The following is a 15,346-nucleotide window of genomic DNA, read 5'->3' as shown; positions in this document are numbered from 1 at the left end:
TTGCCATACCCAGCTCTGAACATGGAAAGGAGAGGCTGGACTTGGGGCTGGGCTCCACTTTGATTTCTACAGGAGTGATGCTGATTAGTGAGAAAGTGACAGTTTGTTTGCTTTTGCCAAAATAACGAAGAAGATGAGGGCCAGCCTCTTGATGATGCACTTGATGAAGAGCACACTTTTCATCAGTGCCAGCCAGCCTTACCTTTTCCCTCTTTTTTTTGTGCTTTGAGTTTGTTCTTTGGGTCTCATTAAGAGAGGGAGCGGAGCCTTTCCCAATTAAAATGTTGACATGTTGAAGATGCTCTCCTTCCCCATCATTTTGCTTCTGTTTGTAAGTGATTGCACCTCGCAGGATGAACTAGAATTAAATCTAGTGAACTTCGATCGAATAATGCAAGCTATAAAGCAGCCGTTCTCCGTGAAAAATCTAATTTCTTTTTTATTTTTCTGTTTTGATCCCCTAGTCTGCATGGAGATAACCTTGACAGATAATCCCATGGCTAAGGAAAGGTCTTGTAAACTACTGGGCTGCCCCATGCACTGGCAGAAGTGTGCTGGTGTGGGCAGGACAGGCAGCTCGCACCGAGGGTACAGACCCTCAGCCCAGGGGGAAGCGGATTTCCCATCCTTGTGGCCACGTGGCTCCTTGTTTTGTCTGAAATCTGGAAGCAATTAGAATTGCTCGTGCTGTGTCCAGTGGAGGGGGCATTCGAAGCCTGGGAACGGATGTTGTGACCGACCCCGCGGGAACCCGCTGGCTCTCACGTGTGGATGTCCGGGCTTGCATCAGTGACGTGGTGCAGAGCAGCCCGAGCAGGGGGGCACGTGGGGCAGGGAGCTGACAGGAGTGACGTTACTCCAGGCCATCAGCCATAAATCATGGGGAATTTACTCATTGGCAAATGGTTTCAGTTGAGCCAGGATATGGTCTTCTTTTTTGGTCTGAAATCAATAGCAAAGCTCCCAGTGGTGTTGCTCAGAGGGGGAGTTTGCACCAGGGCTGTATCTGGGCTGTGGCAGATGCGATGGCATCGTGTGTGGCATTTCCTCAGCCTGCAGAGGGGTTTTGGTGGCAGTGGTCAAGAGTTCCCTGCAGATGACCTTGGGTACTCCTTGGCTTCTGAAGCCTGGGTCGTGCGGTGTCAGTGCTTTGAGCATTTTAAAGCTCTGTGATGTACCTGTATATATTGAAATTTGCTATCTGAGTCCTCTGGCCCACCTGTTCGTCTCCTGGTTTTCCCAGGGCTGAACTGTGCACATATAGGGATGAAGGTGATGGAGGCAGTGGTGGGTACAGCAGTCTCGCTGCTGCCAGGCATGGCAGTGGGGCTGGGAATGCAGGGATGGAACCAGCTGAGGCTCTGGGCTTGTGGGAACTGTTCCCATGTCTGTGGGTGCTGGGTGATGGGGGGCCTCCCCACTGAGCAAGGATTGTGTGGAAACTGGCTCTGATCCCTCCTGCCCTACACTGCTCAGCTGACCTCAGTCCTTTTGTGGGGCTGAGATCTATATTGCGGCTGCTAGGGCTGGATGCTGTGGGGTTTCATCCCTCCCTCTGGGATGGCTGCGTCAGAGTTGATGGATAAACACAGGATCAGGTATTTTCTGCAGCATTTAAAGTCTTGGGCATCTTATACTTTAAAAATACATGTGTCTGTTTGCTCCTGAGCTCTAACCATCAAAGTCGTCCAGCAGGACTGAGGATGCAGGAACTGCAGGGACCAGTAGTTTGTGCAGTAAATCTCCTGCGTGACTCTCCAGCAGTAATTACTGTGTGAAAGTAATAACTGAGCTGTGCTGAGTGCTAGGCCAACTCCCCCAGCTCGCAGCTCCTCGCATGTTTCTCTCTGGGAGGTTCCTGTTTGGTAAATTAGATATTGTGCTGTACTTCAGAAAAGGTTACACTTAACCAACGCTGCCTTTGCTTTATTATCTTGGCAGAGCGGTGTAACCTCTACTGGGGTACGATTGGATTTCACATTCGGCTCTGCTGCAGTGGCTCCTCTCCCTGCCTCCTGCCATTGTGATTACGTTAGCAGCAGACTCTGCTTTCCTTTATTTATTGAGACATTAAAGATGCATGCATTTATTTTTACCGTGTTCATAATTGCCATAAAAACAGGCCATAGTATCCCAGAGCGACTCTTTGGGAAGGAGAACAACTATGGGGATGGGGTGAGGAGGAGCCACAGCAGAGAGGAGGCAGGACATGGCTCTGGGGCAGGTGAATGTGCCCATTTCTGTCCTGAGAGGATGGTGCTGTTGTTCTAGAGGAAGGAGGGCAGAGCAAAGTCTACCTGTTCTGCTGCCCAGGAGGCAAGGAGCATCCCCTGGGCTGAGGGTGATGCTGGTGGGAGCTTAAGTGGGACCTCTGCAGATCTGAGGGTCTTTGGGTGGATGGACAGGTGGACTGAGGTGAATGACTTGTACAAAGACACCTGCATTCTCATGGGTCCCTGAAGTGCAGGAAGGATCCTGGCCCAGCTATGCAGATCCCACCGTGTCCCACCACATGGCATCCACTGTGACTCACCATGCATCTCCTACCACGTCCTACCATGCCACTACCACTTCATCCCACCCCACGGCTCCCATCGTATCCCACCACGAAGCTTCCACACATCCCACCATGCAACAGCTACTGCATCCCACCGCACAGCTCCCACCATGTATCACTGTGCATCTCCCACCATGTCCCACCATGCAGCACCCATCACGTGCCCCCAGATGGTTCCCACCATCGCCTTCTGGTTGCTTTTTTTTGCTCTTTACCTGCTACCAGCACCAGAACCCTGGGACTGTGTAATCTGAGGTTAAAAGATGGCGTTTTGAGTGCAGAGCGAGTTAGTGGGTTTTGCTTGCAAATGACAAGTCCTTTGACTTTTCTGCCTGCTTTCACTCCCCTCCAACTTTTAAGCATATCACCCATTGTTTGCTTTTTTATTAATAACAGAGCCCACTGTCTTTGCAAATGAAATTATGTAAAACAAAGAAAAGTGCCGGCATTAAGTTCTGTGGCAAGGGATTACCTTGCTGGCATTTACATATCTGTGCAATAAATATTGTAACATGTTAATTATACACTAATAAGAAAAATACCTTTTGAACTTTCAGTCAAATTGACACACACAGAACTGAGTCCATCAGGGAATTAAAAGCAATTAGTTTTGTAACAGAGCATAGTCACATTGTTTCTTCTCTGCAAATTGTTGAGTGGTCACCAGCCAGCCTTTCTTTCTGGTGAAACTAGGTGGAAAGACTAGCAGGAAATGGAGTTTTCCATGCCTGGCTCTGTCCTGCTTGTGGGGGCCTGTCCATTGGTGTGATGCTCCTTCCCTCTCGCAGGGTTTCATCCTGGCCCTGCAACCCTGACTGTTCCCAATCATGGAAATCAGACTTGTAACCATCTCCATTTTCTTTTCCTCCTTCTAGACTGAAAACTACTCCTTTGATTCCAACTACGTGAACAGCAGAGCTCATTTAATAAAAAGGTACGTAGGTTTGCTTGGAGGCGCTTGGGTTTGCCCAGCCAAATCTCCAGTGTTTGATGCCCTTCCGTACTGTGTTATATACTGCTTGCTTATTTTAACATGCAAAACTTTTCAAGAGTAATCATTTGATTTTAAAAACATTACTTATGTCCCATTAAGCCCCCCTGCTCTTGGTTGGCAATAAAGGAAAATCTTTTTTCCTTCTCTTTGGTTCCTTCACACCAGGAAGGTGCAGTGAGTGAGGTGGAGTGCTGTTACCCTGACAACTTTCAAATTCTGAGAGTTTATTCCATTTGATTGCACAGAAATAAAGGGGTAGATTTGAGTGGGGGGGTCTCCCTGCCATGTAAGGCGGGGAAAATTTAAAAAAAAGTTGTTTAGGGGCAGGTAATTGGTTTGTGTGCACACTTACTCTTTAGTTTGAATACCGAGACAAACAGCACTTTGCTGAGCTGTTTTCTTCCGTGCGTAAAAAAGAAACAGTTCAATTGCAACCTGGCAATTGCCTTTGGGGATTTTAACCCTTTGGATGACATACCGGTCTCCTCAAGGCTTAGCGGTGGCGAGGAAATGTCTCTGGGAGGTTAACGCCGGGGTTATCTGGATGAAACCCACTGGATTGTGTTAAACTCGAGGTGAGCATCCCCCGGCGGGGCAGGAGGTGAGGTTTGCCGCTGCCTCCCGGCGACTGCCGAGGCAGGGAAAGGCACTGACACAGCACGATCAATACTCATCAGGAGCCGCCGCCGCGCAGGGCTGGAGGGCCGGCTCCCTGCGCAGGATGCGGGCGCAGGAGGTGGCCGGCAGCTCTTTGCCCACCTCCCCTCTTCTCCCCGGGGACCGACCGAGGTGTGCGGCGAGCAAGCCATGCCCCTGCCCGTACTCGGTGGCTCTGCAGAAGCCACCGCTGAAACAAGGGTTTTACAGAGAGCAGGAGCCGGCTCTGAAGTGCTAAGATCTGATCTGAACAGTAAAAATATCCAATTATCTGCCTGGCTGAGATTCCATTTGTTTACATCTTTAAAAATCTGAGGAGTAAGGGAGTTGCGAGCGCGTTGTTTGAGCAGCGCGGGTTCAGCCGGAGAAGGGCAGGTATATTTGCCTGTGTGGCTCGTGATGTTTAACGATGCTAATGCGACTGAGACAGTTGGCTTGCCTGCACCACGCTGCTGCTCGCCAGAGCGTCTTCAGGCATGCTGAAAAAGACCCGAATCTATTAATCTTTCCTCGTTCACACCTAAGATAAAGGCAAACAGCGCTCCCGCCTGCCGCAGCGGGGCTTACTCCGAGGCTGTATTGTTTGGGAAATGCTGCTGCCGCCGATTCCCCCAGACCTGCCCATCCTTTAGAGAAGTGTCAGCCGCGGAAACATGTCGTGTGGCTGCTGCATTACGGTCTGGTTCACTGCGGGGAAGATAAATGCGTTGTAACACGGGTTGCCTGTGCATTATGAACAGCAGCTCCGTGTAGGACAGCGGTTCCCCTCGCTTTCTACCTTTGTCTTGTATCTTAAGTACAACGGGTGCCAGCAATGCTGTGCAGACATCTGAGAACAAAAATTATTTTTTGTAACATACTGCGGCATCATTTTCATCCTTTGCCTTTATGAAGATGTTTTAGCTCTTCTATTTTTGGTGAGTGAATCTCCTCAAATCCACCACTTAATTAATCTATTTGTACTTTTCCTGTGTTGTCTGCCTGCCTCTCTCACTCATCTACACACACACAAATGAATTGTAGATTTGTAGTGCTTTCTTAACTTAAAAATCTTTGATGTAGCCTGGAATCAAAGTCAGTGGCTTCAACAGGGACATCGTTATTTAAAAGGTAATGTTTGAAGGTTTACCAATTTATATGTATTTCAGAGCTCCCCCCTCACGCGCCTTTGCAGAGCATCAGATGGTAGGTGGTCTGCTTGGTTTCCGTGGAGACACAAAAGGGCTTTTCAAAGTAATGAAAATCTCCAGCTCTTTGGGGCTTTGAAGCACAGGCCGTGTCTTCCACTGATGTTTCACACCAAACCAGCCAGAGAGAAGTTCAGAGTGGTGGGTGCAGGTGGATCCTCCCAGTGAGTGCAGATTTCCCATGCAGATTTCCATTTCCCGGGAGCGCAGAGTGGGTGTCCCTTGGGACCTGCCACCTGGGGCAGGTGCATCTCAAGATGTCCCTGATGCTTGCTGCAGCCCAGTGTCCTGGGGCATTGCCCCTCTCAGGGTGTTGGGGAGCAGCAGAGGGGATCTGTATGCATCCAGAAATGCAACTCTTCATAGAGTCTACAATGGATTGGGTTGGAAGGGACCTCAAAGATCATCTAGTTCCACTCCTCTGCCATGGGCAGGGACACCTTCCACTAGACCAGGATGCTCAAAGCCCTGTGCAACCTGTCCTTAAGCACTTTCAGGGATGGAGTATTCACAGCTTCTCTGGGCAAACTGTGCCAGTGCCTCACCACCCACACAGAGAAGAATTTCTTCCTAATATCTAAATCTCTAGATCTTTCTTCTTTCAGTTTAAAACCATTTCCCCTTGTCCTATTACCATCTGCCTGTGTACAAAGTCACCTTCCCTCTTTTTTATAAGTCCCCTTTAGGTACTGAAAAGGGCTCAAAGGTCTTCCTGAGGCCTTCTCCAGGATGACCAATCCCAGCTCTCTCAGCCTGCCTTCGTAGGAACCATCCCTCTAGCCTGGGAGCTGGGTACTATGGCGTGATGGAGCTGCTTAGCCCTTGGGGGAAATCAGGGAGCAGCTCAGCCCTTGGGTCTCCCCAGCAAGTGGCTGTGCTTGCAGGGGCTGTCAGGGATGCTTGATTGTGTATCATATTTCCTTTAAGCTGTGTGAACTTGGACCCAGAATCACTGGCCTATTTTTAAAAATAAGAATGGCATCATCACGATGAAAAGAAATTCCCATTTCTAGGAAGACTTTTGTTTTCAAGCATTAAGTGATTAGGATTTGACCTGTAACCTGAAAAAATAGAGTTTAGGTCCCATGTCATTTCAACATGAAGTAGTACTACATGGGGGAGTCAAGTTATAGAAACAACTCATTTTAATGTATATTTTTAAAATTTTAATTCAAAGCCTATTTCACTCTCAGCTTCCATAAGACCCACAGCAGCCTGACTGTACCCACAGGCTCACACCATACCCACGGGCAGAAGGGGCGGTGAAGGCTGGATGATGTGTTTTGGGGTGCAGAGGTGCCAAGCAGGGGGTGCTCCACTCACATCCCCAGCTCTCCATGCTTGGGGAGCAATCCCAGCGACCTTCCCTTCCCAGCTCTCTGAGGTGTCAGGGCTACCTTGTCCCACCCAGTAAGTGACAGCTGTGTTTCCCCAGCAGCTCCACGTTCAAGGACTTGGAGGGGAACAGTCTGAAGGACAGTGGCCACGAGGAGAGCGACCAGACAGACAGCGAGCATGATGTGCAGCGGGGCCTCTACTGCGACACGGCTGTCAACGACGTGCTGAACACCAGTGTCCCTTCCATGGGGTCCCAAGGCCCTGAGCAAGGTGAGCCACTGCCCTGCACCCTGGGGGGCTGCCCGTCGCCCCCCAAATGACCCATCCAGTGTCTCAGCCTCAGTGGGTGTGCATGAGGATGCTTAGTGCCTGCTGGGGATAATGCTGTGCATCATCAGAGGGCTGGGTAGATATAAATTAATCTTCATGCCCCGCCTGTCAGGTAAGCAGGCAGTTAGGATTATCCTGTTTCACAGGCAGAAAACTCCAGGCCCTGAGCGTCTGCCTGACAGTGAGTGAGCGAGTGGCGGAGTTGGGATTTACGCAGGAATTAGAAGTGCTGTGTCCAGGGCTGATCCCTGCCCACACTCCCCTCTGGGGCACTGAAGGTGTGCCCTTGTCCACACTCTGCTCTCGCCACCTCTGCAGCTTGTACGCAGGCGCCGTGTGGGCAACTTTTCCAAAAGGTCAGCACAGCATGTAGGCAATTAGTCAGACATCCCACGAGGGATTAGCTCAGGCCAGTGGGTGAGGGTTTGCATCCTTTCCCTTGCATAGGCGGCAGGTTTCAGCTCTTATCATCCCCGTGTGCAGGGGTGAAGCCCTGCTCCAAAATCAGACTGGTATTAGCTAGAGGAAAGAAGTCAGAGGAGTTCAGCTGAGCCCAAGTGTCGTTTGTACTTGGGCATGAATGTCGCTTTTAATGTCTGAGGGATGCAAACATCCTATGCAAACATCCTGTCTTTTTCAATTAAGAAGCCTGAATGCGGTTTGGTGCTCCAGCGCAGGGGAGCCTCGGGGCACTTGGCTATATCTTGAGATAAGCTGTAGCTGAGGCTCAACTGGAAGCCCCACTGCTAAAAGACTTAAGGATATGAAAACAAAATGCTGTGATTATGAACTGGTCTTCAGCTGTTTAATTCAATTCATGGTAAACATCATTAAAAGCCTTTGTTTTGCTGTCATAAAAGAGTCAAACGGGGGAGAGAGAGTTCTTGCCATCTGCGCCACCGAATGTGTTTTTTTTTTCTGGAGAGAAGCTGATCGCTGTATTAATTCTCGATAGAGTCTGTTAAATGGCCATAGTTAACCCTGTAAGACTCCACAAGGAGGGAAATGCAGAGGTCACCTACCCATTCCACGCTGCCAGCCACACTAATTGGAGAGGGATGGCATCCGCAGCGATAATGTATTTCCAGACAACCCTACTGTGGCCAAAGATGAAAAAAATTAAACATTTATACAACTGTACAGTGGCAGTTTAATTCTCTGCAGACCGGCGCCGTGTCAGAGAATGCGGGCTGATAGCTATCATTTATTATTCTTTTACTACAAAGAAATGCTTTTTCATTTCGATCAGGAGAGGGTTTCCTGAGATGCGTTTGCAGTAAGGGATGACTGTTGGAGCAAAAATGTTCATAATTGATTCCCGTCCTGGTGAATGGTCTGAGCAACATCTGTTAATTTTTTGTCACATTTCTTCAGCAAAAAAAACAATCTCAGTGGACTGCAGATAGGGTTTTACAGGGATTACATTTCTGATAAGTCTGCATGCCGGCTCTGATAACAATGCAAATAAGTTAAAGAGGATGAGTTGGAGGCAGAGCTCATTGGTAGAGTCAGATGGAAATAAATATGGTTCACTCCACTGTAGCATGAACTCCTCATTGCATGTAAAATACACCCCAAAAATTAGGCGTGTTTCCAGAAGGCAACTTCCAAAAGCAACCTCTGTCTGTCTCCCAGTCCTGCAGTGGGTGGGGGGATTGGTGCTCCTGGGTCTGGTTTATTTCTGGAAGGAAAGCATCATGCCAGTGCTGCATTGCCGTCCAGCTGCACCTGCAGGCAGGTGTGCCAGGGCCAACTCTCCTGACCCTTGGGGCCCACACTGTCTTGCGCAGATGAGCACAGGGGCTGTGACATTATTGGGGTGTTGGTGGAGCAATGAGAGGAGCAACACAGGTGGGAAAGTTAGTAGGCTATGTCACAGAAGCTGAAAAAAGGGTAAAGAGAGTATTTTCTCAGCTGATTTGTCAAGCGGGGACTGCAGAAAATAATCAGGAAAATCAAGATGCTGAGATGATGGTGATGACAGTGGTTCCCACATGATTAAAGCGATGTTTTTGGCATGGTAATTTTCACCCAATTTTGGGACAGAGTGGCAGGGTGGAGAGAAAACACAGGAAGATCAAAGACAAGGATGTGCAGGACCATAGGCTGACTACTGCCCCGAACACACAGTCTGTGTCTGAAGGGCAGCCTGCTGGCTCATGTCCCCATGCATTGCTTTTGCTTGCTGTCCCTGCCCAAACTGCATCTCATGCAATCCCAGAGAAATGGGGTGGGAGAGTCATTTTCGTTGGAATTTGCTTGTCAGTGGTAGTGATCTCCTGGCTGGGAGCTGGTGAGGTGCTCCTTTGGCCAGTCTTTGCTGGCCTTGGACTTCAGCTTATGACACCGTGAGTCCTGTGTGGATGGCCAACTCTCAAGAGTTTGTCCCACTAATTTGTGAGGCTTTATCTGCTCTGTGGGTAAGCCTGGATCTGCCAAGGCAGGCAGGGGTTGGCAGAAATCCTTGTAGCTGGGGAGTAGAATACAATCCCTCTGTGGTGGCTCAGAGTGGTTAGTGTGGACCTGTCTGGCCAGCCTTTTCCTACTGAGATGCTGGATTTCCTGCAGAAAGAGGTAGGCTTGAATGGGTCCAAGCTCCTTTGTCTTCTTTAGCCCAGTGCATGAGCTGGTACTGGTGGTGGATTCATGGCCATGGAAGCTCCAGGGAGCTGCTGGTGCTTCGCTGCCCTGGTGCCACTCTTGGGTGGGAGTGACACCAGCTGCCAGTCCCGCTGGCAGGAGCCCTTTCTCCTCCTTTGGGAATGACCTAGATTTCCAGAAAAATGGCAAACCATAGTGTGGAGAGCACTGAGCTTTAGTAGGTAGCAGCAGGTCATCAGAAATACTGCCTGGAGCTCAGCCACATCGCTTATTTTTGGAGCAGGACTTCTGCCCAATCCCTCTTTACCTCAGGATCTTAATTATTGATTATATATTCATCAGATGAAAAGATGGCTTTAATTGCTCTAATATGTACCCAATTTGGAGTTCATTATCGCCCAGAATTGTTTTCCCTCCCTTGCTAATTGATACCAAATGGGATGCAGAGGAGGGCGGGCACCGGTGCTGCTCCACCTTCGGTGATTGCCTCGCTGCCGTTTAATTGTTTGTTTATTTGAGGAGGTGTTAAGCGCTGCTAGAAGTTTGTATGCACTCTTTTCCTAACGGCGTCCTCAGCTGAACTTCCAAACGGACTCGTCTGAGAAAGGGATGCTTTCAATTGGCTGTTGGATCTCGGCAATGTTTTGGGTTGACTGGAGAAGTCTGTTGGAGGATGGGGATAAATCCTGGGCTCCCCCTTCCTGTCTTGGCCTATTTCACTGCAAGATGGGGCGGATTTGCTCATTTATCTTGGTGTAACCTTAACTCGAAGTCCAGCACTGGAGGGAACTCTGATTTCCAAGGAAGGAGCTGAAGCGAGGAGACCCACCACCACTTTGCCTCTGTGGACACCAGTGGGGACGCCGGCGTTCGGGGGAGCTTTGCCATCAGGTTTGAAGCTCCTGACACCTGTTCCTCCCAGCAACATGGGGGAGTCTCAGCATGAAATGTTTTCCAACACTGCAGTGTGGTGGTGCTTTTCCCAGGAAATGGCAGTGCGGACCAGATGTTTCACAGGGTAATTGAAAATTCCATTTTATCAGAAAGTGTTTGCTGTCAAAAAGTTTTATCTTTACTTCAACAAAGAGGTTGATTAGATCCCTCAGGACCTGAATTAGCATCTTTGAGGCTAGATGCTCTGTTTTGTGATTCAGGTAGTTATTCCTCCCTAGGTTTTGCTCATACTGGGATTTTTTTTCTTTAAATCCCTTTGCCCTCTTCCAGACATAGTGTTTGTGCAGGTTTGGTTTGTTTTCTTTGTGTGGATGTATACGAGCACCTAGATCTGCTTAAATGCATTCTATTACCTTTTTCACCTTGCCTTGAGCAAGAGCCATTCTTGTACACTATAAGTCATAAGAGTTCTTGCCATCACAGAAATCAGAGAGGAAATATTTCAAATATATGTTTTTAATGTTAGAAGCAACAGATTTCAAACTTATCTTAATTCCCAGTGCGAACCATCAACTGTAGAAAGAAAATCATTGGTCCAATGAGGCAGTGATTTGCTGTTTAAGATAAAAATAGAAATAGAAAATACAAAAATAATAAGCACACACTAATCATAAAAAAGGCAGTGTTAGAAATGGTCCCCACAGCCATAAAATAGTGGAAAAGCTTTAAAATCAAAATGAGAGGGTTTTTAAGCAATGTCAGTAATGGATCTCTACAGAGAATTGCTTCTAAAAGCATCACTTCCACTTTTCTGGTGCCAGATCAGCAGTAAAGGCTCACGTGAAATGTCATCTGGAAAGACCTGATCCTGCATACATTTCCATATCTGTGTAACTTTGCTCACAGAGGTGGTTTAATTGTGTCAGAGTCCCATAAACTCCAGCAAGATGAAGAGTTCTTTGAATAGAAATGGGTTATATTTAAATGGTTATGTTAAGTCATCTTTATACTATCACACAGTATAGAAATAAGCTTTGGACGTGAAGCAGAATTGGGCACATGATATTCACTGAAACTTTTCTTGCTGGTTGTATCCCAAATTATTCACATATGTCATCATTTAGCGGATCAGGTTTTATCTAGAATATTCCAATTGGTTCTTATGCTCATCTCCATACTATCTGGGTGCATTTCAGTTGTGAATTGAGAACATGACTAATGTTATTAACTGGAGGCAAACACAGGTATTAGAAACTGTTGATTTTTTAAGCTGATTTCCGGCAGTCGTTCCACCTGCATCTCCATTTTACTCTGCAGAAAAGGCTTTCTGTAAAGCTGTGTGTACATGAAGACCTAAGTGACATATTCTAGGGCTTTGGAGGCTGCATTTCCCTGGAAGTTTCTACAAATTAATAAAAATACCTACTTTCTTGTATTCATATATGCAGCACTAGGCATAAAGTATGACATTCATATGTGAGTGACAGAACATCCCTTAAGATGGATAAATGCTGTAAGCTTTCTTTGCAGGGCAATGTCAATTATTACAGCTCTCCTGATTTCTGTATTATTGCATGGCTCTCTGGTAAAGCAGCCTCAGTGAGCTCAGTGATGCTCCTGCAGTGGCCAGCCTGGAGGGAACAATCAGCTTCTCACAATACTTTGAAAGCCCAGAGAAGGATTTTTATGACGAGTGGGTAAGCTGGGCTTTGGGAAGAGGAGTTGATTGTCTTATGATTCCAGACTTCTAAGTGATTACTTGTTGAGCATCTAAATCAGCTCATGGATGGCAGTGTGGTGGTTACTGATGCTTTTGTACATATTCTCTCCATCCTCCCCAAACTCCTGCTGACATTACCCAACCAGGATTATGGGGGAACATAATATGTTTTGTTAGGCCAGTGAATGTAACTCAGAAAAAATTCTGTCAAGATGCTCAGACTAGTGAGTCTCTCTTCAGGATGCCCCTCATTGTTGCCAGGTGTCTGGTGCTTAGCTCCTTCTGCAGAGGGTGTTGTGGACAGGCAGAAAGGGACAGAGGGACAGGCTGTCCCACCGAAGGGCTCAGCTCCCATCACCACCACGTTGTGTCACAGCAGAGCAGGGCAGTGGTCACTTGAGGAGGTTTAATCCATGCACAGACCTTCTGGCTGGCATGGACAGATCCCTTGTTGCTCTTCCTTACTTTGTAGCTCTGTAACTTTGAGCACAGCTTGCTAGATAGTGATGGTGGGGCAGGGGTGACACTGAAGTCATCTCTGTAGCAATGAGTGAAGCAAATCCCTTTTTGCAGCAGCAGAACTGAATAACAAACAGATGTGCAACCTCCTTTGCACAAGAAGCATTATCCTATATCCCACATTCCTGGCACTCTTCCTTCAGATTTCAGGTTCCTTCAAAGGTAGCTCTTGCAGTGTCTTCATCACTGAAGTTACTCCATCCAGGGTCACAGGAGTTATAACCTTTAGATCCTCAAGTCCTTTTCCTCTAAGTACAAAGAACACTCACCAGATGTGAGCATTTTGGCAACTTTGAGAGGAAAATTAAAACTTGAATCTGTGCCCTGTTGTGTAGGTTTGTAATGGATGAATGATCAGCCCAGAAAGTTGGAGAGTTTCTAGTGTTTTATTGTACTTTTTAATGAGATTTTGTCAAATTCAGTCATTGCTTACCCATATTTTTGCTGGGTGACTGGAGAGCAATTTATAGAAGATATGAAGAAGTGCTATTTCTGATTACAGAATTTCAGCTTCTATTTGTGCTTGGTTTTGTTAACTGTTCCTAAACTCCAGCCTAAGCAGAAGCTTTGCAGAGATCTTTGTCTCAGGGTTCAGCTGAAGGACGGGGCACCTCTAACCCTGGCTCTTCCAAAGCATCCTTTTCTAAAACCACTACCCAATACTTGGATTTTCAGATACTTTATTATAAATAAGCAATTCAGTCAAGCTTGCAGCTTTCTTTTGCCTTGAAAACAAGTCAAAAAAAGGCTCGTGGACTTTTTTCCCCTTTGCCAGTAACCTCTGAGGAAACCTTTAACACTTCCTGTCTCACAGCAGTTGAGCCTAGCAAAATGGTCAAGGTAATGGTCACCAGATTTAACAGTAGGGAAGGTATATGAATAAAACCAAACCTTCTGCTAACACAGCAAGCCAGCACTTCCCGATCTCCTCCTGTAATCAATCTACATCGTTAATGACTCTGAAAACAGACTGAACTGCTGGGGCTGGCACTGGGAAACTTGCATTACAAACTAACCATCTCTTATTAACCTTTTGGTGTTTCCTTCACAACACTAATTAGAGCCAAATAAAACTACTGTTTGTGAAACTCTTAAGTTAAAATATAATTTTCAGAGAAAATATGGTAAACTCCAAAGCTCCTGTTTGCTTGGCCTTTCTTTTTAATTATGATGGAGGATGGCTGTTACTTGTTTAACAGAGGCTTACATGATTAATGCTGCAATGTTACTGTAATTAAAACAGCAAAAAAAGATGTGATTGGGGCCTGTATAATTTACAGACATCTCGGCATTCTGATGGCAGAGCAGCTCTAAGCGTTGCAAAGAGGAATCTTAAAAATTTATTCTAATTAAAATTGCCAGATTGACTAAACAACAGGTGACTTATGTAACTTGAGCGACTTGTGCTTGGGGTGAGAAATCATCTGAAATCAGTGAATTATACAAAGCTGCCTATTATTCTACTAAATGGGAAAGTGTGTGCTTACCATGGCAACCTGCATCAATTTTGCAGCCGCTGGAAAATACAGGGCCCTTTATTAAAGGAATAATCACCACAAACAGCGCGCTGACCCTCGGCTCTGTGGGTGCAGGGCACACGGCGCGGCGAGTTCAGAGCAGCCTTCTGGGCACTGGTGGTTGCCATCAGGTTAAATCCCTCCCATGGTCCCGAAACATGTGCCCAGCAGCGTGGGGGTGAGTCGGGTATGGCGCTGGACCGGCGTCTCCAGAGGGGTTTGTACAAGTTGGGTGCCTGTTGTTTTTCCCTCTGAAAAAGTGGTGTAATTAAATCAGTGTCTGCAATAACGATAAATCACTTGGACCTCTCTTAATTAGGCTGCATGCTGTGGAGAGCTGTAGGGCAGGGCCTGCATCTCCCCTGGGTGCAGGGGAAGGAGCCTGCCCGTCTCCAAAATACAGTGATATGGGTGAGTGTCTGAACTGCTGCAGTTCCTGCAGATAACTGCTGAAGGGAGACACACCACTGGGTTTGTATGTAGGTTGTTTTACTAAATGATCTATGTAATAATATATAAGTCAAAACTCTGTGATAATTGGCACCAAACAGCAAAGAGAACTCGCAGCTTTTATCTGTCTTGAGAGAAGTGCCGCCACTCAAAACTTGCGAGCGCTATATTTTATTTCTCACACAGCATATATGAATGTAAGACTAGATATTCTTAAATGGGTCACAGAATTATTAAGGAGTTTGGCAGCCTTTCCTCACGGTACATGCAGGTATGACGGGGAGCGAGTGGGCTGGGGAGCAGGAGCATGGGCTGTGCCAGGCTCTGGCTGGGTGCGTGTTGCCTTTGCACAGTGTTTTCCCTTTCTGTCCTGCATTTAACCTCTGTGTCTGTTTAGAAAATAAGGTCTCCATAGCAGATATTATAGATATATGTTAGTCACAATGTGTATAATAACGGTAAGCGTAATGTGGCCCTATTTTTGCTGAGTATCTGTAATAGTAATGATCAGCTTCTCGGCTCTCAGCAATAGCTCTCCTAGTGTTTTTATTTTTCAGTGGAAACCCTTTTCTATTCAATTTT

The 15,346-nt window shown here is 47.0% G+C and overlaps 1 protein-coding gene across 2 annotated transcripts in view; it reads left to right on the top strand.

Moving 5' to 3' along the window:
* Positions 1-15,346, top strand: part of PCDH19 (protocadherin 19) — a 58,517-nt gene that overhangs the window by 23,545 nt on the left and 19,626 nt on the right. The window contains exons 3-4 of one of the 2 annotated variants that reach the window (XM_027890431.1): positions 3,433-3,491; positions 6,834-7,003. In XM_027890431.1, coding sequence (XP_027746232.1) covers positions 3,433-3,491; positions 6,834-7,003 — 229 coding nt within the window. Of the gene's footprint in view, positions 1-3,432; positions 3,492-6,830; positions 7,004-15,346 lie in introns of both variants that reach the window. The other variant, XM_027890430.1, reaches the window with a different exon arrangement.

Source organism: Empidonax traillii, unplaced genomic scaffold (assembly GCF_003031625.1).
Source record: "Empidonax traillii isolate 1590-97213 ecotype Southwest subspecies unplaced genomic scaffold, ASM303162v1 scaffold287:size763773, whole genome shotgun sequence".
Taxonomy (NCBI): Eukaryota; Metazoa; Chordata; class Aves; order Passeriformes; family Tyrannidae; genus Empidonax; species Empidonax traillii.
Note: the sequence above shows the minus strand (reverse complement) of the source record. Positions and strands in the feature narration are given on the sequence as shown.